Below are 22,500 nucleotides of genomic sequence, written 5' to 3' on the forward strand. Positions count from 1 at the left end.
AAAAAAATACATGGCAGATTCTGACAAGACAAATATCAATCAAATGAAAATTTCAGATGCTGATAAGCAAAGAACGTAAACGTAACAGACCTTAATAACCAATCATAAGTACTTTATGAAACAAAGCAGTGTATATCATAAAAGAGTCAATTTCATGTATATCACTTTTGTCTAATCCATTTGGGTATCTAACTAGGCTTTGCTCCCTCTCTCTGTGTCAAAGATTAGGCCCAAGTTATCATGTAGCAATTTCTAATAGCCACTTTACATTTTTTTTAGAATTAATAAGATTTCTTAAAACATGTTCTGCACAATTTGGGATTAATTTCATATCTATTATTCTATTTATAAAATCATCCTCTTTCCATCAAGGATACAGTGATTGACACTTGATAATCTGACTGGGAAGGATTGGATGGCACTTGACTTTGGTGCCAATTTCTAGCCACTACTCAGTGAAGTCGACATTAGCTGCTAGGCCAGTAAATGGTTACTCTTTATTACACAACTTTCCTCCTTTTCATTGTAAATTAGTTTTGTTGACACGTTTTTCCCTCTGAATAGTTTAGTTCCATTTGTCCAATAAAAACTGAAGTGAAATCAAAAGTTATGTAAGAAAATTTATAGCTCATCTTCTAATACAATTATTTGCATGCTTTTTTTCATTTTATCATACATCAAGAAGCGTTAGCAATAAAGGTTAGTTAAAAGAAATTCATATTTCTTCTGAAATTAACCTGTTTTACTTCAAGAAGATTTTAAGAGTCTGCAGCAAGCATGTGTGTAGACACATTCCCTATTTGGTGACCAAAAATTACATCTATTGGTATATTCTCAGCATCTGATATAATCAACAAGTCTTTGAATTGTCTGCATCCTGTTGATCATAAATTGGCTAGCTAAATATTCATTTCAGTAATATAGACAAATATAAGAAGATTCATCATGAGGAAAGCCAAGCAAAGGTCTTGCAAAAAAAGGGGGAAAAAAGCTACAGCACATCTGATTCAATGATAACTATAAATGTCTACTATTCTACTTATAAATATTTTATCTGTATAAACATACCCTCTCATTCATAGTCTATTTTCTAAAATGAAAATTCTCATTTTCCCTTTTAATTAAATAATCTCACCTTATTCCTTTCTTCATCATGACTAAAATAAACACAGGTAGTTGTAGAGTAATCCACTGAAATATAGCAAGAAAATACTTATTAAAAAATCTACAAAAGGAGTTTCTAATGTTTATATCAAGATGTGCATCACATAAAGAATTTATAATTAAACAAAGAGAAGAGTAAAGAAAATCATACTTTCACAGCACTCCTTATAAGATATTCAAACTCTATACCCCATGAGAAAAACAATTCCTTCCTCTAATAGTATTGAACTTTTTTGTAGAAAAAATTCCAATGAGGTAGAGAGCCCGAAGGCAATAATATTTTCTAAGATTGTAAGATCCTTCCTGATGACATCCTAATCTCTTTAACAGATCAAATAGTAACTCCTTAGTTTTCCCAAACCTAATGAAAGCACATCCACATTTTATGCAAAATATATAGGATATCTTACCAAGAAAAAGGCATCAGGATATGTTAATTCCCCTGGCAGTGCAGAGGAGTCAACAAAAATTCCCCACATGAACACCACACCATATTTATCCCCAGCAAGGCGACCAATATACCAAGGTCCTGGAAAGAAAATTGAGTAAGGATTTTTCGTCTGATAAAATAGCCATCAGATTAGCATCACAAATTCAGAAAGCCATTTTAATTGGTAATTACAGTAAGCAATTATCAACTTACCAATGAGAGGATAAAAAAGAAAGATGAGCAGATGGACAAACACTACATGATTGTGTGCTAGGCCTGATGCAGCACACATCAACTTCTTTGGAATTACTGGGTGACAATAAACTGTTGGAAAAGAAAGAATAAATACATATTTATAAGAAAACCTAAGGCTTAAGTGGTTTTGAAACGGGCCCATTTTTATCAAGTCAACTAAATATGGTCTTTTCCTATTAGTCACCTGCACTATATAATGATCAACCAAAAAACTCATATCATGATTTAAATGGCTTTGCTAGTGGGTGGCAAGACATCAATGCCATGCAAGGAGCAGTGCACAGAGGGTACTTTGCTCAGAGTGTATTACATCATTTATATCATAGAAATTATATTTATAAATGTGCCACAGTGCTTTCGATTCTCCAGCTGGTATGTCAGTCCTAAGGGTATTAGAGTGCTATTTCTGGGGAAGCTCACCACACCATGTGTGACAAAGATGATCTAGAATATGTACTTGAGTGTGAAGTGCCTCTATCAGGACACCTAACTTGAAATTGACCATGCTCAGAGGTAATACTCATCCTGGATATCTTTTTTATCTTTTACAAATCCTAATATATATTTCCTAAATATAAAAAAATTAAAAATATAGAAATTCAAGAAAATATATATTTTTGTCCTCCTATAAAACAAGATCATTTTCCTTACACAAAAGGTAAACCACTTAATATGGAGTCTTAACAACAAATATCAGTCTGCTACATCCTTGGGATAGCATATCAAATGGCTAAGATATACCAATCAATATGGTAAAACAGGAAAATTGAGCATTAAACAAGAGCATTGTCAGAATTCCAAAGAGAAAGTATATAATGGAGTGGTAATAGAGTGCATGGTCTGAGGCAAAAATAACACCTGAGAGAGAGCCAGGTAGCTAAGAGTGTAACCCAGAGAGATGGCATGCACTCTCAACACACCCAAAGTTTGGGGTATCTGGGACCAGAAATCACAAGTAACCTGACCATTTCTCCCTATAAATCTTTACTCCACTTATGATGCTTTGAATAGAATTGCTGGACTCAATGATTAATAAAACTAGAATGTTTTGCTACAGCAGACTGCCAATTTAAATAGTGATGTATACATTTCACAGTTAACTCCCAGATTCTCAAATAGGGGAGGTCTAAACATTTATCTTTTTACAGTAATAAACAACAAAATTAGATGTATTGATCACATACAGACTATGTCTATGTGACTCTATCACTAATATGCCTTGTTATTATTCATAAAAAGAAAAAAAATGAAAATAATAATCACAATAACACATAATATACTGATAAAAAAGCATTCCTAAGGGACATTTTGAACTGATACAATGTTTCATTAATCACATACAAACACAAATATCCAAGTGTGGCTGAGCTTATGCAGTCTAAGGATAATAAACCAAAAAACATTTCTTTTTTGTTTGTGTTTGGGTAAAGAGCTGCATGTGAATGTTAATGTGTTTGGGTGTGTGAGTGCTTGGGTTTGTTCATATTCATAGAAGAGAGAAGAACCTTTCCATCATATCAGTCCTAAATCCCATACATTTCATCACAAACAACAAGAATTTATGGCTTCATCCCAGCCATGGGCTGAACTTTGAATTTTCTCATAAATAACACTGAAGCATTCTTTTATCTCCCTAAAACAAATAAACAACAAAACTCACTCACTCACTCACTCACTCATTCTCTCATTTGTTTAACATAAATCACTTTACATACCTTGATACTTTCCAAGTAAGAGGAGGACAGCACACAAGCCAACACCCGCCACATAGATGATCATGAACTAAAGTAGATATCACTGACATTACACAAAAATCTAAACACAGAACAATATAATTATCACATCAGTTAACTGTATGTGAGATGTAATCCACAAAGCCTACAGGAGTGTGAAAGAGCAAGAGCTACAGATAACGTGAGCAGGTATTCATTGCCATTAGATTCCTCAACATTACTGTGACCTTTGAACACTATTATTTTCAGATTTTTTGCAATGCACTTTGGCCAAATTATATTCAGTTGCACTTCACTTTTCTTACATTTTCATTCTGATATGTGCAAAATGGAAAATAAGACAATTCAGAGGTCACAATGATGGAGAAATGAGCAGATGACTTAACCCATTAACGACGGGGCAGGTTTGGCTCTGCCTAGCCATTACGCTGGGGTATTTAGAAATGCACAGGCCTAACACTGTGGGCTATTTGTCCGCTGATGCAGCGGCCAGCCACTACATGCTAGATAACCCAGCGAGACAGCCAGACAAAAACCATGACATAGCATTCATGTCACCGACAGGATGACCAGCCAAATCATGATGTGAATGTCACGCCTTCATCATTAAGAGGTTAAATATAAAGGGTAATGAAAAAAAGCAGGAATTTTGATTAAAGAGGTAAAGTCCATTCAAAATAATTTCCTATAGTACTCTAATCATGAGAATTAATAATCAATTATTTCACATTTTTCTATTCTTAGCAAAAATAAATAAAAATAAAAAACATCAAATCAACCACATAAAATAGCTCTCTATACTTATATACAATCTTAATTAGAAAAAAAGCTCACCATATCATGAAGATTAATCGTCAGCATGACGGTCCCAAGGCGAGATGGAAGTGGCTGAGCAAAGCCTGCTCCTTCTGTACCAATCCTTAGCAGTGTTTTACTCCCTGAGGAATTCCCAATCAAAACCTGCAACAAAACATATATTTATGAAACTGTTAGGATGTCATCATTCTTTTAAATATACTGTCAATAATTACTCATACAAAGTCGAAATTGTGCTAATAAAATGCACTGCTTAAACCCTGTTAACCCATTGCAGATGGGGTATAGATTCGCTTGCCCAGTCTCCAGGGTGGGTTTTATCTCAGAGTGAGGCAGCTTCATGCAACATACCATGACTTTTCTCACTCTCTTTTAGTCACTCATTGTAAAGCTAGAGCCATTTATGTGTTCCAATTTTTGTGTGTTTTACTGTATTTGGAGATTTATATCTGTCATATCACAGGCTCTATAAATGCTGTAGTTGACTAAAATTGTAGTAAAAGGCACATTGTAGACATTGAGCATGGTTTGAGTCACCTTCCTCTTCCCATTCTGCCTGCACATCCTTCATCTGCGGTACTTTAGAGCAATAGGTCGGCAACTTGCTATGTGCCATCACTCTATAAAGATAGTGCTTGCTAGAAACCATGGATGGGTGCACTCAAGACTCTCTCTCCTGCTAGTGCTAGAAGAAAGTGGTGCCATCTAGGTTTTGGATGTTAGGTGAAACCCATTTTGTTTAATATTATGGCAAATTATACTAATTACGCCTGCAATTTTCATCATCACTCTCATGACTCATAACACAATAAAATAACACAATGATCCAAAATGCCTGAACAACAGGTATGCCATGACTCCCGGCCGTCAGGCCAGAGCTCCTGTTTAATGTATGTCATTTTACCCGTTTACAATGGGTTAAAAAACATTTTACAGTAACACGACTGGCTGATTTCTCCAACAACTCTTCCTTGCAATTGCAAGTATTTACTAATTATAACTACCAATTCCATTGTTAACATGAGAACCTCCAAAAACTCTATAGACCTCCCCATTAATCAAACACCATAAGGTTTCTAAGGAATGTGTGCATAAGAGAAGATGGAAATGCATTTATATCTGACATCATTTTTTTTTGTACATTCTAAATCAAGATTACAGTATCTCTTGAATTTTTTGAAAAGCTAGTATCTATTGAAAATTATTGGATTAGTTTTTTTTTCGTAATACCAATAGAACAGATATTTGAAGTCCCCTTGATTAGTCTATTCAAATTAATGGAATGAGTCAATAAGTTAGTATTTGGGCTGAAGGAGTGGCTTATTTTTTCTTTTCTCCTGTTTTCCAGTAGTATCTAACAGTCTACTTGTCTTAATCAATTATGTAAATATTTTGTTCAATTACTGAAGGAATTCAAACACCCATCATTTACAGCATTGATACAATAATATTTTCCTTATTGAAAAATTTGAGCTTAGGAACATGTTCAAGTTTGTATTGTTGTGATATGTGGTCTGAAAGTGTTTGAAACTAATGAATAATGCAGAATATCCATATATACATTATGAAGTGAATGGCAAAAACTTTTAACCCAATGATGACGGTGTGTCACACCCGTGTGACACGGCAAAGTGCCTGATGACGGGGCGACACACCAATGTGACGTTCCCGATGCAATATTGCATAGGCCCGGCGTAGGGGGTTTTCACTTCTCGCCGGGCCCATTGGGATTGGGTTAATATCTATCATAACAAGATGAACTTCCTTAGAACATGTTCTTTCTTTATAAAATATAAAACAACTGTTACTAGTGACTAAAGAGTTCATGGTGGCACAGCATGGCATTTGAGCAATATTATGCAAATGTAAGCCCTGGCATGAATAGGTTAAAATATTATGAATTTCTACCCTAGCATTAGTAATATTTCTTAGTTTAGAAAATTTTAGAAAAGAGGAAAATTATTAAAAAACTGATGAAAAGATAACTGAATATCCAATTGTCTCACTTATACAGGGACAGTACTTCTACATTTCATATTAACCCCTTCAACACGAGGACGCGTATACTGCGTCCTCGCAGCGCTCACGTCAAACCCGAGGACGCGCATACTGCATCATGGCTGAGTTCTGGTGGAATTGAGTTTTCTTTCTTCCGGATACTGTACGAGATCTTTCAGAATAGAGGTCGGATATGATACGATATATTACTTGACTTTCATTATTACTAATTTATTACATAAGAGTGGGATTCGCTTATACCAGGGGAGGCATTGATGGGCCCTGCTAGCAATCATTTTATTATTTATTTATGGAACATTATGTAAAAATACAAAACTAATTATGATTAGTTTAGCATACTATTTCAATCGTTTTCTTTGGTTATCTGAGTGAGGCCTCCCACCAAGGTCACTCTTTCCATCTTCCTCCCAACCCATGTAAATAATTTGTCACATGCATATGGGTGAAGAGGTTAACTATGCATATTTTGATATATAACACATGATGATTATGTTGAGGTTTTGGTTTAAAACTTGTCATATTCAGTAGCGACGTTTAAAATTTGGCGCGCGCCGGCAGCTCGGATACGGCGCGAGGAGCGTTTTCTACTGCCCGTAGTGAGGGGGTTAACCCATTCACGATAGGGCATATTTTCAACTACTCCTGCTTTCTTCAGGAAGATTTCAAGCGCACAACACTTCGTTCCAAGATGTTTTCCACATGCAAGAGGCCGTGCTGAACATCACAGTGTTTTTCACCCACCCTATTCTTATGGCTTGCATGATTGTCTACAATGTAAAAATATTGCAATTTTCAGAGGAGATATTTTAGTTGAAAAACATGATACAGCAATATTTTTCTAGTGTTATTGTGTTGAATTTTGCCCATATTATTCACTTCTATGTAATAATACAATGGAAAATGGAAGCATTCTTTTAGTGAGGTATCAAAAAAGATGTTTTATATTTTTTTCTTTTTCTTCCAAAATAAAAAGAAAAGATGAACAATCATATATGTACATATGAGAATGTACACGTACCTCATGACATGACATGATGTGACATCACGCACAATCGACAAATTAGAAATAGTATTATATTAGTAATTTTTATTTTTATTTCATTTCTTGGCCAATCACATTTGATTTTACAATAGTTTTTCCCCTCAGATCTTTTTATTTAACTGACCAGAAGCAGAAATTACCATGAAGTCATCAATGTTATGTAGTTTTCTTAGATGTCATTTTAAAAATTTTATATAACATTTTATGACATTAAAAAAACTAGACTAGGGTAACAGAGACTAAGAAATTATAAAAAACAATTATATCTAAGAACAATATAGCATTCTATTACTGACATTCCAGCACGTTAAAACTGCCTGGATCAGCACTAAACGATAAAATACTGGATGTTTCAAGATGCCACCTGGAACTGGGGATATTTCCCGATCTCATGATAGGACTTCAACCAGCATGAATGGGTTAAAGAAGAAAAAAATGCAATCTCAAAATAAAGGCATACCTGCAAATTCTTCACAAAATTCTCCTCTGTGACCTGAGGCTCCCACTGGTCTGTATGCACATCAACTACTGCAGTGTATAGAGGGCCATGGCTGTGCTTACAGGATATCCAGTGACCCAAGTTGTCATCAATGCGCACTGACACAGCGGAGATCTCCTCATTGGAGAAAACGAGAAGTCTGTAAAATCAACCAAAATTTATCATTCATTTCCTTTATATCAAATTTCCTTAGTATCAAATGAGTCATTGCAGAAGTTTGACTAAAAGTAAAATTCCTTTAAAGAAAATACTACTCAGTTAAATTGATTTCGCTAATGGATTTTCAGATGTTAATGTGCTATTGAACTTAAAACTCTTAAAACCTAAATTGCTTCTACCTAATGGATTTTCAGATGTTAATGTGCTATTGAACTTAAAACTCTTAGAACCTAAATTGCTTCTACCTGCCACATGTCTCATGATGACAATTCCGTTCTTAACCCATTGTGGACGGTGTATATATGTGCTTGCCCAATTTCCAGGATGGGTTTTATTTCAGAGTGAGGCAGCTGCACGCAACATGCCTTGACTTTTCCCACTCTCTTTTAGTCACTCATTGTAAAGCTAGAACCAATTTTCAATTTTGGTGTGTTTTACTGTAAATGCTTCAGTTGAATAAAATAATAGTTTCTTTATACTCAGTGTGACAGAAGTACTGCTATTTTATATAAGGACAAAAAGCAACTTTTTTTTTTTGTATTCATGTACTGTCAAATACAAATATGAAAAATATAACCATGAACAATGAAGATAATATGAAGAGGTAGGGAAGAGGAAGGAAACTTTTGCTTATGACTGTGAGTGCCACAGTAAAAGGCATCCCTACTAGTACAGGGGCAAATTGTAGACATTGGGTATGGTTTGAGTCACCTTCCTCTTCCCGTTCTGCCTGTACATCCATCATTTGCTGTACTTTAGAGCAACAGGTCTTCAACTTCCTATGTGCTATCGCTCTATAAAGATAGTGTTTGCTAGATATTGCAGATGGGTGCCATTCAAGGGTCTCTCTCTTGCTGGTGCTAGAAGAAAGTGCTGCCATCTAGGTTTTGGATGTTAGGTGAAACCCATTTTGTTTAATATTACAGCAATTATACTAATTATGACTGCCACTGTCACCATCACTCACTCATTACTAACTACACAATAAAATAACACAGTGACCCAAAATTCCCGAACGTCATGTACATCATGACACCTGCCATTAGGCCAGAGCTCCTGCATTATATATATCAAGACACCTGTATACAATGGGTTAATATAATTATTAAGAATGGTATTGGCCAAAAATGTGTCTTCAGCCTATGGATACTGATAAAATATTTGTGTGCATAACCATGTGACATTTTGAAAAAAACATATTTGCTACTACCTATTCATCAAGACTAAAGTTGAGCATACCTGACTAATAATAATACTTAGGTCTCCCTAAATTTCTTAGGCATGTTGTTTAATCAAAGAATATGACCAAAAAAGACTACTCTGTATACTGAATAAATAACTACACTGGTTTGATACTCCAATCTTCAATAATATAGCATTGAAGAAATGAGACATACAGCCAATTTAGGCCTGATTATAAGAGCATGCATTTCTATGAATCATTTACAAGATATGAGAAGTATCTTAAGGTTACAAAGGGAAAAATAATGACAAGTAATGAAATCAATAAAACAAAGCTTCATTAAGTTGAAGGTTTACAAATCTGGAGACAGGATTCAAGGTGAACATCCATAAATTTCAGTTCTACCATTTCAATTAATGTAATTCATTGCATAGAGTACTACAAGAAAAGCAAACAAACAAAATAAAAAAACAGTTCAAAAAAAGATTATGCAAGAGGGATGGGGTCAATCAATCTATACTAGAAAAAAATGACAACAGCTAAATCATTCTTCCATTTAACCACAAACAAATCTTTCAACTTCAACACAATCTGGCAAGTTCATGTGAGCACAGTTCTTACCTGACAATGTACCTGACGGAGGACACCCCTTTTGGATAACGGCTAACATTTGATACAAGCACAACGGGCCAGGATGAGTGGTTAACGTCAAGCCAGGTTACTCGGCCATTATCAACAGACAGAATCCGGTACCTGGGTTTTTTGAAGTTGAAAATGTCATTTCTGCACATTATTTCCTTGTTATACGAGCCACACCAACACAAGATCCTTTATTAATGAAACAAACATTCTAACTACAAACATACTTCATTAATGAACTTCAACTTAATTAATGCAAAAATTCCAAACTGTACAGAAAACATACATCAACAAAGAATTACACCAATCAAGTGATACTGTATGTGGAAATGTTTGCAGGACATTCATTTAAAAAAAACAGATGCATAATTCAGATCAGTTAATCTAAACACCATCTAAAACATCTTGTAAAAATCTTAAAAGAGTTACTCTTTACTATCCCACAAAATCGGCATACAAACTAGAGGAAAAAGATTGATTTTTGAGAAGTTAGTCATAAAAATTTCCTCAAAACACAGAAGCACAAAAGACACGGCACATTCTCTTTGAATAAAAATGCAAACATCAAAAAATTAATATTAAAAAAAAAAAATAAATGAAACAAAAAATAAAAATGAAAAAAATATACACACTAAGAAAATAAAATATAATAAAATAGACAAAACAAACCCCAACACAAACCTATGGTTGTGGGCCCAGTCTGCAAGTTCCAGTTCCATAAGGCCAATGGGATGCTTAGTCCACATGGGATCCGCAAAACTGAATCCGGTGTGGAGGTGGCCGCACAGGTAGGCCGTTCCCCCCGACAACAGCCTCCTCAGGTCCCTTGATGTGATGATGGTGCTCGTTGGGTAGTGGCCATAGAACAAGACAAGGTCGCCCCGTGTGTAAGCATCTAATTGATGGGTTGGCCAAATAATAATAAAGAGATTTAGGGAACTGTAAAGCTTTCATTCAAGAGCAACTTGCTAGCTAAACTGGCGTCTTCATACCCTTAGCTGCTATTAAAAATGGGAGATGGAAGGAAAAGAAAGAGACAGATTGAACGGAGGTAGAAGGATAGGGGAGAAGAGGTGATAAGGGAAACAGATAAGAACTAATATCAATTCCAAATATCAGAGGGAAAAAAAATCTATACCACTGGATTGTCCTTCTTCCAAAAGTATACACAACAAAACTTCAAGCGAAAGCCCAAATGGAAAACAAACCCTTGCAAGTATTTACTCATTTGGGTACTTTTTCAGTATATCTTGCCCATATTCTGGTTAATATTCCAATGTACTTAACCCATTCACGACAGGACGTATTTTTACCTACTCCTATGTGATAATACCAATGAAAAGTGGAACCATTCTTTTAGTGAGGTATCAAAAAAGATGTTTTACACTTATCTTTTTTTTCCAAAACAAAAAGAACAATATAGATAATCATACATGTACATATAAGTATGTACATGTACCTCATGGCATGACGTGACATGATATCATGGGTAATCAACAAAATAGAAATAGTATTACATTAGTAATTTTTCATTTCATTTTATTTCTTGTCCAATCACATTTGATTTGATAATAGTTTTTCAACTCAGATCTTTTTATTCAACTGATCAGAAGCAGAAATTGATGTCATCAATATCATATAGTTTTCTGTAACGTCACTTTTTTTTTTACATTATATTACATTTTATGACATTCAAACACCTAAACTAAAGGAACAGAGTCTAAGAAATTATTAAAAATAATTATATCTAAGAACAATCTAGCGTTATATTGCTGGCATATCACAATTGCCCCACCCGGAACTTGGCAAGAAAATGCACAACGTCTCAGGACATCACCCAGGTCCAGGGATATTTTCTGACCGCATGACATGGTGTCAACCAACGCAAATGGATTAACATAGCCTAACTTTTTCATGATTGGGTATTCTTTTATGATCCCTACATCCCCACTTTTAAATACTTCCATAATCCTTATCTTACTGAAACCTCATTCCCACAAAAGTGATATTACTTTGACAAATGTATCAATACTAGGTCAATTTTTCATACCTCTCCTATCTGATTATCTATTCCAAAAATGATTTTTTTCTTTTTTGACAAATACACCCTGGAGTTTCCACACTTATGAATATAATCCCTTTATCAGACATTTGTATTTACTAAAAGAATTAGCCTATAACTTTAACTATTTAAAAGTAAAGACTCATTGAATTTTGAAGTGACATACTCATCAGAATACACAGCCCATTCCATAAACACATACATACAAGTAAAGACATATTCTACAGCGACTGTAACATTCATTAAATGTCCATATCATCTTTAAATGAGAAGAAAATCATATAAAATAAGCATAGGCAGAAGGCTTGTAAAATCAGAGGATTTGTTGTCAGATTACCTTTGGCAGTTCTTTGCAACTCCCTAAATTCATTGTCAGGAAGATAACCCAAGAAATTATAAGCCCTGATCCCTGGCTTGAGAGATGCGTCCACTGGGATGAGTGTTGTGTTTCTGCCGTCACCATCTGTTATTATAATCCTTCTGGCTGTCTGCGTATTTTCAAAGGAGACTTGTACAGCATGTGACTTGAAGTGAGAATGATTCACCTCATCAAAATTATCTGAAAATCAGGAAGCTGTATTACTCTATTCAATAGATACACTTTTCTTATTGACCATTAACTTTCCTTCATCCATGCTGCTATGATACAAATTAAGTTAATATGTTACATGTTAATAAAATGAGATCAATCATCCATGACTACATAATTCTAAAATCAACTTTGTCCTTGACATTACTTGTCAATAAGTAATATTCAATAATTAAACAAGAAAATAGATAACTGAGTACAGATAATAACATGATAATCTAAATATATCAAAACATCATATACTATTCCAAGAATTATGAAAAGAAACTGTCAGATTACTATATTTGACTAATAGTCTACCTTTTTGCTACTGCTAACAAACTACAGATTTTATAAGATTTCTTAAGTGGTTCAGCAAAGTGACTTTTCTCCAAACCCACTTTGCTGTCCAATGACCACAAGCCTACTTATGGACACTGCCTTACCATGATTGCCTGCAATATCTAGCCATAGGGTAGAGACATTTACATTGAGTCTGTCCCTTACGGAGTGCTTATATATGGCCCATTCTTGGGGTATCTCCTTCAGCTTCACCCCATAAGTCTTAGAGTTTGTCAGATCACCTATGAAAAAAAAGAAGATTTTTAGCCCTTGAAGGCTAGTTCTCACCAATTCTGCCATCTGACATGCCAATGCCAAAACCCCACTACAGGAGGAAGTGGCCTGAAGCTCTCTAGGGCTAACCTAAGGACTATTCAGCATTTGATTATATTCAGTGTGAAAAACAGGAAAGATATAACCACAATCAATAACCTTTGAACAGACTGTTTGTAAGACACTTCACTTGGACACACAAACCACCTCATTTCTTCACTGTACTCATTTTACTCATTATGTTGTTTGATTAGAGTAATACTACCCTGCATTTCTCTCTTTTCATTTCTGAGGACATGGGGGTATGTAGGCTACGTATATAGCATCACACTTCTTAGACCGAATCCTTGAGTTAGTAAACCTAACTTTTTCATGCAGCTACACAATTGCATGTGATTTCTGCTGGAATAATCAAAAAATGGTTTCACAATACATTATCATGTATTGAGAGGCTCTACAGCTTCAGAACTCAATAAGTTTTGTCTTAATCATCAATGAGACAACTTCTTGTCGGGTGATTTATATGACAACAGCTAAACTTCGTAACTTGCCACTGATAACTAGGCAATGATTTAAATTTGAACATTCTCATCTCTTCCATTCACTTTCTTTAATTGGAATATGACAATTATAATCATACTAAAATTTTCACAATATATTTCTTTTGTCATCCAATAAGCCTTAGCAGCCTAATTAAAAACAAAAACAAATCAGGATGCAGCAGCTTATGTACTATCATTAACTCGTTGTGGAAAAGTGTCATGACATACGTGACGCCAGACAGCGGGAGTCATGACATACTTGACGATAATCGTCATGCCATATCTGATGTTGTAGGAGACTGGATTGCTGTGTTTCTCTATTACACTTTGAGAAATTACTAATTACTCTATTTAGTGACCGATGATTAGTAGCTAATTATTTTAATTGCCATTATATTCAACAAAATGGGTTCAATTTGGTCAAAATGGGTTCAATTTCAGTCAAATCCAACTTAAATAGAATTTGCATATGACACATACAAATCTCACAATATAGTAAAATACAAAAAGAATGGCTCTAGTTTTACAATGAGTGAATGAAAGCAAGTGTGGATCTGCTTTCTGAAATAAAACACATCTGTAGTGCAGCAAAGGTGGCCATAGTGCCCATCCTTGGGACTGGGCAAGCAAATCTATCCCCATCTGCAATGGGTTAATGATAAAAGACTATCATGTCTGAATGTTTTGTTGGAGCCTATCATACACATTTATGAAAGTGCAGATATCCAAATAAATTTTAGTAAAATCTTTTTTTTTTTTTTAGATTCACAAATTCCCATGATTAACATTTCCTTTAATAATTTCATTATCATCAATTTCTCCATAATCAAAATGAGAACCATCATCATTATCATCATTACTATCATTAGTAATTAAATTATCTACAGACTGATTCATTCATGGGATAGATAAGTAGATATGTAATTCTATATTTAAATTTATTCTTCCATAAAAGTATTTATTATAATGTAACACAATGATCCTCATACATATCAACAGTTGTAATGCATGTGTATGAGTGTGTCAGTTCAGTTCTTACAAAGCATAATTTTCAATTGCTTAATTCCATATGAATCTTGGAAATAAAAGATACTGATTAATCATTAATAACCAATGTATAAAATGCCTCAAGCCATTCATGCCGAAGTGGGACTAATTTGTTATACACAAGTCCCTAAGGAACAGTGCAAATTCTACTCTATCCAAATAGTAATTGTGAAAAAAAATACACATTTTAAAACACAACAAATATCATACAACACTGAAAGTGAAGGCATGCAAATGAACGTCAAAATTTCAAGAAGGGACACAACAAAATCATATGAATAGATATTTATGACACTGCATGTGAAAAGACTTACAACAGACTCCACACTTGCCTGTTACGAGTACAGCAGCTGGCTTAAGGATTGTCACCGCATCCTCGACAAATTCTCGAAACTGCTGCACCTCTTCCTCGGCACCTAAGCGGAGATGGATGTCTGAAACCTTAGCAAGAAATTTGGGTTATTACCATTGGCCCTCATGCCAATATATAACAAGTAGTGTAAGTGAGTGTGAGTGTGAGTGTAAATGAGAGTGAGAGTGAGAGTGAGAGTGAGAGTGAGAATGAGAATGAGAATGAGAATGAGAGTGAGAATGTGAGTGTGAGTGTAAATGAGAATGAGAGTGAGAGTGAGAGTGAGAGTGAGAGTGAGAGTGAGAGTGAGAGTGAGAGTGAGAGTGTGAGTGTGAGTGTGAGAGTAAGAGTGAGAGTGCATGAGTGTGTGTGTGTGTGTGTGATAAAGAGAAAGAGAATAATAAAGAGTAAGAATAAGAGTAAGAGTAAGAGGATGAGGAAGAGAAAGAAAGTATGCAGGGAGAGGAGGCTTTCTTAAACAGCATTGGTATTCCTAAATATCTAAACAAACAGCACACAACTCCCGTATCTAAATCTTGATATTTCATAATCAGAAAAGAAATAGAAATCTGTGCCCTACCTGAACAAACCACGTAAGTCCTCCTTTGCTTTCCTTGTGGCTAAAAACCCTCTCTGCATCTTTGTGAGGCTCGTAGTAAAAACTAGACCCTATTTCATCCGCAGTTCTTTGTAGTTCCTCATGATAGAGGAAGTTCCCTGCAGGTGACTTCAGTTTCCAAGATCGTGCAATTAATAAGGATATCGACAGGAGGAAGAGTCCACTGGCCAGGACGAGGTAAATGCGACGTCCTCTTGGAGTCAGGACTCTTAGCCAAAACCGCACCATCTAAACACAAGTAATATTCAATAGGTTATAAATGCTATCAATGGATGTTCTACATAATATTTGATCACAATAATAAAATTGTATCATGACAATGTAAACAAGAAAAGTTTTCTGAAATCAAGTCTGAAGGAGGTTTAATTAAGGAAACAAACCAAAATAAGCATATAATAATTTTGTTTGAGTTCATTTATACAACGTTGTTTCACATTAAAATGTTTCATATCATCACTAGCTGCCAACCACGATTATCCAAAATACACATCACCAATCGAACCTTTTTCTTTCAAGATTACATTAAAAAAAACAAAGAATTCTAATAAGACACCTGCATGCACTCCCCTATCAGCGTATTGATTCTTGATAACATTGATTTAATCCCCCATATAACTCACTTTAGAGGTCTTTTCCGCATGATAACTTCGGTGGGCAAGTGTGCTCGTGCACTTCTTCGGATCTACTTCGTTGCAAGGTGAAGCTGCACCAATTTGCATCAATCTCGTCTGCAAGTAGTGACAGTCCTCTTGCAATGCTGTCTGGTGCACGGTTGTTCTGCCTGGCGCTAGAATCTGTATTGCAGAAGATCATACTTATCGGCACTCATTTTTAGCATGTCCAATATGAAGGGAGATCTTCTAGTGCAAAAGGGTCACTCGCTTATTTCGTTGTATGGTTCTTATTTAGTATATGTATGTTTTGCATCTTGTCTGGCAACGCGAAAAAATCTCTCGAGAATGATTCAGTGCCAGTTAGTCTTTATTTACTTCTTGGCATCTCGACTGTAGTTGTTTTTATAAACGCTAGATGGCACTATGTGGAGCGACGAGGGAATGAGGGAGATGGGAGGACAGAGGGAGAGGGAGGGAAGGAGGGAGGGAGGGAGGGGGGCTGAGGGAGAAGAGAAACAAAAACAGAGGGAGAGAGAATTTAAATTTGTACAATTTGTGTCACAATACACGATTTGAGATAACGATATGTTTTCTAGTTTGAGTGCATCACATCCACTGAACTATATTTAGTTTGAGAATTCAAAGATATGTACTTCATCCACGTTATGTTGTTAGTTTCTATGCTATAGAATGATGGGCATAACACCGTTTGCATGTTTTCTTCGTCATAGGGTGATCTAAAGTAATAAACCCAGGCATTACAAGCTGAAAAGTCGTAAGAAAAGATAATGCAGGATTCATAAAGTAGATGGCGTTACCGTTTAAATTTTATACGACTAATTGGCAACCGTCCAAGTTTCTCTTTCAACTTGACGTTTGACAACAGTAAACAGAGAAAGCGCAGGCTGAAAATCAGGATTTTTACTGTACGGATTTTGAATATGAAGTATTTTGTTGTTAATTTTTTGTAGATATTCAGTCTGAATCAATTAATTTGATGCTTTTAATTAGTATGCCTTTTATTTAATTGAATCGAATTCCAGTAAATAATAACGGCTCAATATGTATTATTTCCATTGAGAATATTACTTTATGTGTAAATGTTAATGTTAAATTAATAAATTTCCGAATCCATTTACAGGTAATTCGCCAAATATCATCGACATATTTAATGCAACGCGATAATCCAGTATCTTAAAAATGCAAGCTCTTAGAAAAAAAAAAGACCCCAAGATATAATTCCCGGAAAGAGGCCGGGCGGTGGCAGTCGCGATCCCCTGTGAGGCAGAGAAGCAATGGCAGATTACTTGTGATGGCGACGACATGAATGAATTAGCCAGGAAAGTGGACGCTTCATTTTCACCCAAATCGTCCCCTCGTGGTTCAAGGTCCCCCATGGCCACTCCAAATCTCTCAAGAAATGATTCCACGGGGACCTTGAAAATGACGATATCAGCTGGAAAACATCCCGCAGTGGTCCATTCGGGACCGTTCTATTTGATGAAGGTTAGAGGAGCAGAGTTTGGTTTTGCGGCCTTTCAGTTGTTAGGCTTTGTGGTATTGTGGTTTAGATGTTGGTATTTATTTTCTTCGAAAATTTGTTTGGTTCTCAATCAATATTTGTAGGCTGGATACCAAAACTATGGACACATTCTGGTTCTGCTCAGATTTTGCATATTTCCTCTGGTACCCAGAGTCATTAATGGAGATGATTTTTTGCTCCTAGTTAAAGAATTGCTTATCAACTTGAGTAGGATAGCACCAATTAATGCAGTGGCCTCTGCACTTCATGTTTTGGGCTTTACCTTAAATACCCTGTGTATATCAGAAGGATTGAGCATGTGGTTATCCGAGCTTAATCCATTGGTTCAGAGAGCGCATGTGTATATGTACTGTCCACTGCTTTTTTTTGCTTGTTTTTGCACAGATAGTTTCACAAGCACTTTAGTCACTAAGAGTCAAATAGGCCTTCATACGTGTTCACCCTTTTCTTTGAATTATTTGGTAGAGGATTGGGAAATTGTTAGTAAAGATATTGTTATAGATATTATCAGGATGATGAAAATGATAATAGAAAAGTAATAATGGCAAAAGTAGTTGTGTAGGAAATATGATTTTAGTAATAGAAATATAAACTTTTCATGGAATTGGGTTCAAAAGCAAGTTCAGCTCTGTACTAATTGACTCTTTGGTGATTAAGTGCTTGTAGAAATGTTCATAATTTTGGTATATTGAAGAAGTCAGCAGGTGAAGTCAGGGTTGCCTACTAATTGACTTCTTATTGGCTAAGCACATGTGGAAACATCTGTGCATAAGATAAGATAATGATGGTTAAATAGACCTCCTGTGGACAGTGCATGTCCTCCCCACTATCAATGGTTTAAGCTCTAGATAGTTTTATACTTATAAATTTTCACTATACATCAAGTGTGTTTGATTTGGATATACTGTACTAACTTCAGTCAGGTCTTTGTCATGCATACCCTGATAGAAATAACAATTCTATTGCAAAATATAACCAAAAGGAGCATTCATCCATAAAATGTGCTTCAACATCACTTAAACAACCCTAATGTTAGTTTGTTTCCTAACCTTTCATAGACAATAAACATGTCTTGTATATTGTGATGTGAATAAAGTAGATTTGATGCTATTTTCTGTCGCAACCCATTAGTTTTGATATAAGCACCGTCTCTCTCCAACAAGTTTGGTGGGGGAACCTTGGGATATCAGAGACTGGGGGACATATATTCCTATAACCTACTGCTCCAACATCACTCAATATGGCAGATGCCAAAAGTCCCCTTATTACCTCATGTTTGTGTACTTTGTTTATTTTATGTATTAAAAGCAACAAAAATACAAGAAAGCCTTTGATATGAGACAATATTAACATATTCTGATTTTCTATTAGCAATTGAAGATATCTATCATTTGAAATTTAGATATTAAAGATTTAGGCATAGCCAACTGCAAATATATAATCTGTGTATATAGCACTCTTGTTACACCCTGTTAAATTTACCTGATGAGAGACATTCCATGTAACCCCACACTTTTTGATAATTAGTTCTCAAATATTTGTGTTTGTCTTGCAGTTCCCTTTCCAATTGTGTTTCAAAAACTTAAGCCATATTAACAAATATCTAGATTTAGGTAAAAATTTATGCACTTTGATTATTCTTGGCAAAATTGTGGAGATGTTTTAGATCTTTTATATAGAGTAAACTGCAGTAATATCTTGATATATGTATTTAAAGGTTGAGACATTCATAACAAAAGATATGTAAGTCAAGTACAAAAGGGTTGATAATGAAAGTGGTGTTTATATATGCATTTTACAAGTTTTCTGAATCCTGTCTGTTTTTTATGTCAATACTTTTTAACCGATTGGTAGCGGATGGTATGATTTGCTGTCAAGGCAGCATCGGTCATAAACGTGGATGGCACTAGGCCATATAACATAAACCTGTATCATGACTGTATACCTAATTTATAAGACCAATGGGTTAAGTAATCACAAAATATGAAAAAAATAACAATAATGTAGAGGGATAGATACAATTATTAAGTTATTTCATTTACACATTTTTGTTTTCATTTCATTTCAGGACCCAGCTACAGAGAATGAGCTCACAGGTGCTACCAACCTGATGCAGCATTTTAATTTGGAGCATTCATACAACAAATTCACAGGCAAGAAGGTGAGTGTTAGGAAGTCTTTGCAGTTATTTTTGAATGAGAGCAATGAATGTGACACATTATGTAAGAATTCTAAGCAAAAATTTTTTCTCTTTCTTTTGCATTAAGACCTAGATGATTTATAAAGATGCTTATTTTGTTAAGAATGAAATATATGGAATTTAAACTACTATACATTATCACATGTATTAACCAATTGCGTACGGATGTCATGGCATACATGACGTAGGAGCTTTAGCCTGACGACGGGCGTCATGACGTACATGACGTTAGGGGATTTTGGATCACTGTGCTATTTTATTTTGCTATGAAAAAGGAATGAGTGATGATGGCTACTGCAGTCATAATTACTATAACGTCCAAAACCTAGATGGCACCACTTTTTCCTAGCACCAGCAGGAGAGAGAGCCTTGAATGGCATTCATCCACGGTCTCTAGCAAGCACTGTCTCTATAGAGCGATGGCACATACTAAGTTGATGAACCCTTGCTCTAAAGTACTGCCAATGAAGGATGTGCAGGCAGAACGAGAAGAGGAAGGTGACTCAATCCATACCCAGTGTCTAAAATGTGCTCCTGTGCCAATATGGATGCCTTTCACTGTGGCACTCACAGTCACAAGCACAGGTTTCATTCCTCTTCCCTACCTCTTCTTGTTACCTTTATTGTAGGTGGTTATATGTTTCGTATTCGTTCATGACAGCTCAAAAATACGAAAAAATAAAGTTGCCTTTTGTCCTCCCATAAAACAGCAATACTTCTATCACACTGAGCATAAAGAAAATAATGAGCTAATATGGATAATATACTACAATTTTAGTCAACTGCAGCACTGATAGAGCCTGTCATATGACGCATATAAGTCTCTAAAATCAATAAAACACACAAAAAAATAAAACACAAAAACTACTCTAGTTTTACAATGAATGACTGAAAGAGAGTGGGATGATTCAAATTATATTGCTTCAAGCGGTCTCTCTCTAAAATAAAACCTATCCTGGAGGCTGGGCAAGCAAATTTATCTCCGTCTGCAATGGGTTAACTGACTGCACTAACATTATAATTGATTGAAAGGAATAACATGATGAATTTACAAAGTAGAAGTAGACTGGCACCATCTGTGTTTAAATGACTGTGCACATCAGATTTTATGAAGTGGTCCTCTACAGACTAGAGATTCAGGGATATTGTAGAATTTAGTTTGTTCTTTGTCATATGTATATGGATTTTATATTAAAATTGTTTTCATTTATAAAATAGTTCCATTAATAATTTTAATCCCCGCCTCTCCAGGTGAGAGACTCCTTATCATCCTTCCTGCCGACACTCCCAGGAATCATAGACACCCCTGCTCACCTCACCAATTCCTCACTCCGGTCACTCATCGAGAAGCCACCGGTATTCAAGGAGTTCACGTTGCTCAATCACCACCAGGTACGTGCTGAGATTTTTACCAGCATTTTGTTGTTGTTTTTCTTTACTTATGGTTAAAGTAAGAGGTCTTATATTATTTATTTTATGTTATATTAGATATGGAGAATAGTTATCTAAACTTGACATATATATATATATATATATATATATATATATATATATATATATATATATATATATATGTGTGTATATATATATATATATATATATATATATATATATATATATATATATATATATATATATATATATGTGTGTGTATATATACGTATATACACACACACACATATACATACATACACCTACACATGAATGTTCTGTAGGGATGTGTTAGAAATATAAATCATTCAGTTTGATTGGAATATTTATTAGATAGTCATATTTGTATGATGGTCATTTAGTCACATATGAAATTTTTGTGCATGGAAGAAATAAATTAACTGCAAATTATGATTATTGAGACCAGCAAATTTATTGTGAAAATAGCTTCCATAATCATCTTGTTCTGTTTACTAAGAATATCATATTTATTATAGAAAATGTAAGGAACTTGAATGAACCTTAGTCACTTTTAGACTTTTAGATTGCTTGAATGTGACTGACCATATGTATCTGTTTCCAGCTTGCTGCATTCCGCCTACATGCTGGCCCCCTTCCTGAACAGTATCGCTTCATGAATCAGCCTCCTGGACAGCGAAAACATAAAAAACACAAGAAGCACAAATTCAAGGCAGGGGAAACCCCAACTCAAGATGGCTCAGCTGATGGGTCTGACATGCATGAGAAAAAGCACAAGAAAAAGAAGAATGATGAGGAGAGGGAAAAGAAAAAGAAAAAGAAAGAGAAGAAGAAGAAGAAACAAAAACACAGTCCAGAACATCCAGGAATTTCAGGTGGTGACATGAATAGGATAATTCAATGATAAGACAGTGTAGTGTGAGCCTTAACATTGCAGAGATGTAAAACATCTACTGAATCATGGTTTACCAATGTGCATCAAGTTGCAG

General features: G+C 35.1%; 2 protein-coding genes across 4 annotated transcripts in view; one reads left to right on the plus strand and one right to left on the minus strand.

Moving 5' to 3' along the window:
* The window catches only part of LOC122251340 (transmembrane protein 62-like), an 18,004-nt gene extending 1,280 nt beyond the window's left edge, over positions 1-16,724 (minus strand). For 2 of the 3 annotated variants that reach the window (XM_086555090.1, XM_043013226.2), the window contains exons 1-13: positions 16,365-16,724; positions 15,706-15,972; positions 15,106-15,214; positions 13,016-13,153; positions 12,339-12,560; positions 10,621-10,834; positions 9,922-10,053; positions 7,920-8,097; positions 4,417-4,542; positions 3,565-3,631; positions 1,808-1,918; positions 1,575-1,693; positions 1,136-1,191 (exon numbers count right to left, since the gene is read on the minus strand). In XM_086555090.1, coding sequence (XP_086411216.1) covers positions 1,136-1,191; positions 1,575-1,693; positions 1,808-1,918; positions 3,565-3,631; positions 4,417-4,542; positions 7,920-8,097; positions 9,922-10,053; positions 10,621-10,834; positions 12,339-12,560; positions 13,016-13,153; positions 15,106-15,214; positions 15,706-15,972; positions 16,365-16,463 — 1,838 coding nt within the window. In that variant the 5' untranslated portion in view covers positions 16,464-16,724. The remainder of the gene's footprint in view (positions 1-1,135; positions 1,192-1,574; positions 1,694-1,807; positions 1,919-3,564; positions 3,632-4,416; positions 4,543-7,919; positions 8,098-9,921; positions 10,054-10,620; positions 10,835-12,338; positions 12,561-13,015; positions 13,154-15,105; positions 15,215-15,705; positions 15,973-16,364) is intronic. The other variant, XM_086555091.1, reaches the window with a different exon arrangement.
* Positions 16,725-17,509: 785 nt separating this feature from the next.
* Positions 17,510-22,500, plus strand: part of MED19 (mediator complex subunit 19) — a 5,704-nt gene continuing 713 nt past the window's right edge. Inside the window, exons 1-4 of the mRNA XM_043013225.2 lie at positions 17,510-17,864; positions 19,970-20,062; positions 21,353-21,493; positions 22,116-22,500. The exon at positions 22,116-22,500 is cut by the window's right edge and continues 713 nt beyond it. Coding sequence (XP_042869159.1) covers positions 17,682-17,864; positions 19,970-20,062; positions 21,353-21,493; positions 22,116-22,415 — 717 coding nt within the window. The 5' untranslated portion in view covers positions 17,510-17,681 and the 3' untranslated portion in view covers positions 22,416-22,500. The remainder of the gene's footprint in view (positions 17,865-19,969; positions 20,063-21,352; positions 21,494-22,115) is intronic.

Source organism: Penaeus japonicus, unplaced genomic scaffold (genome assembly GCF_977035675.1).
Source record: "Penaeus japonicus unplaced genomic scaffold, GWHDUDI00000001_assembly GWHDUDI00000030, whole genome shotgun sequence".
NCBI lineage: Eukaryota > Metazoa > Arthropoda > Malacostraca > Decapoda > Penaeidae > Penaeus > Penaeus japonicus.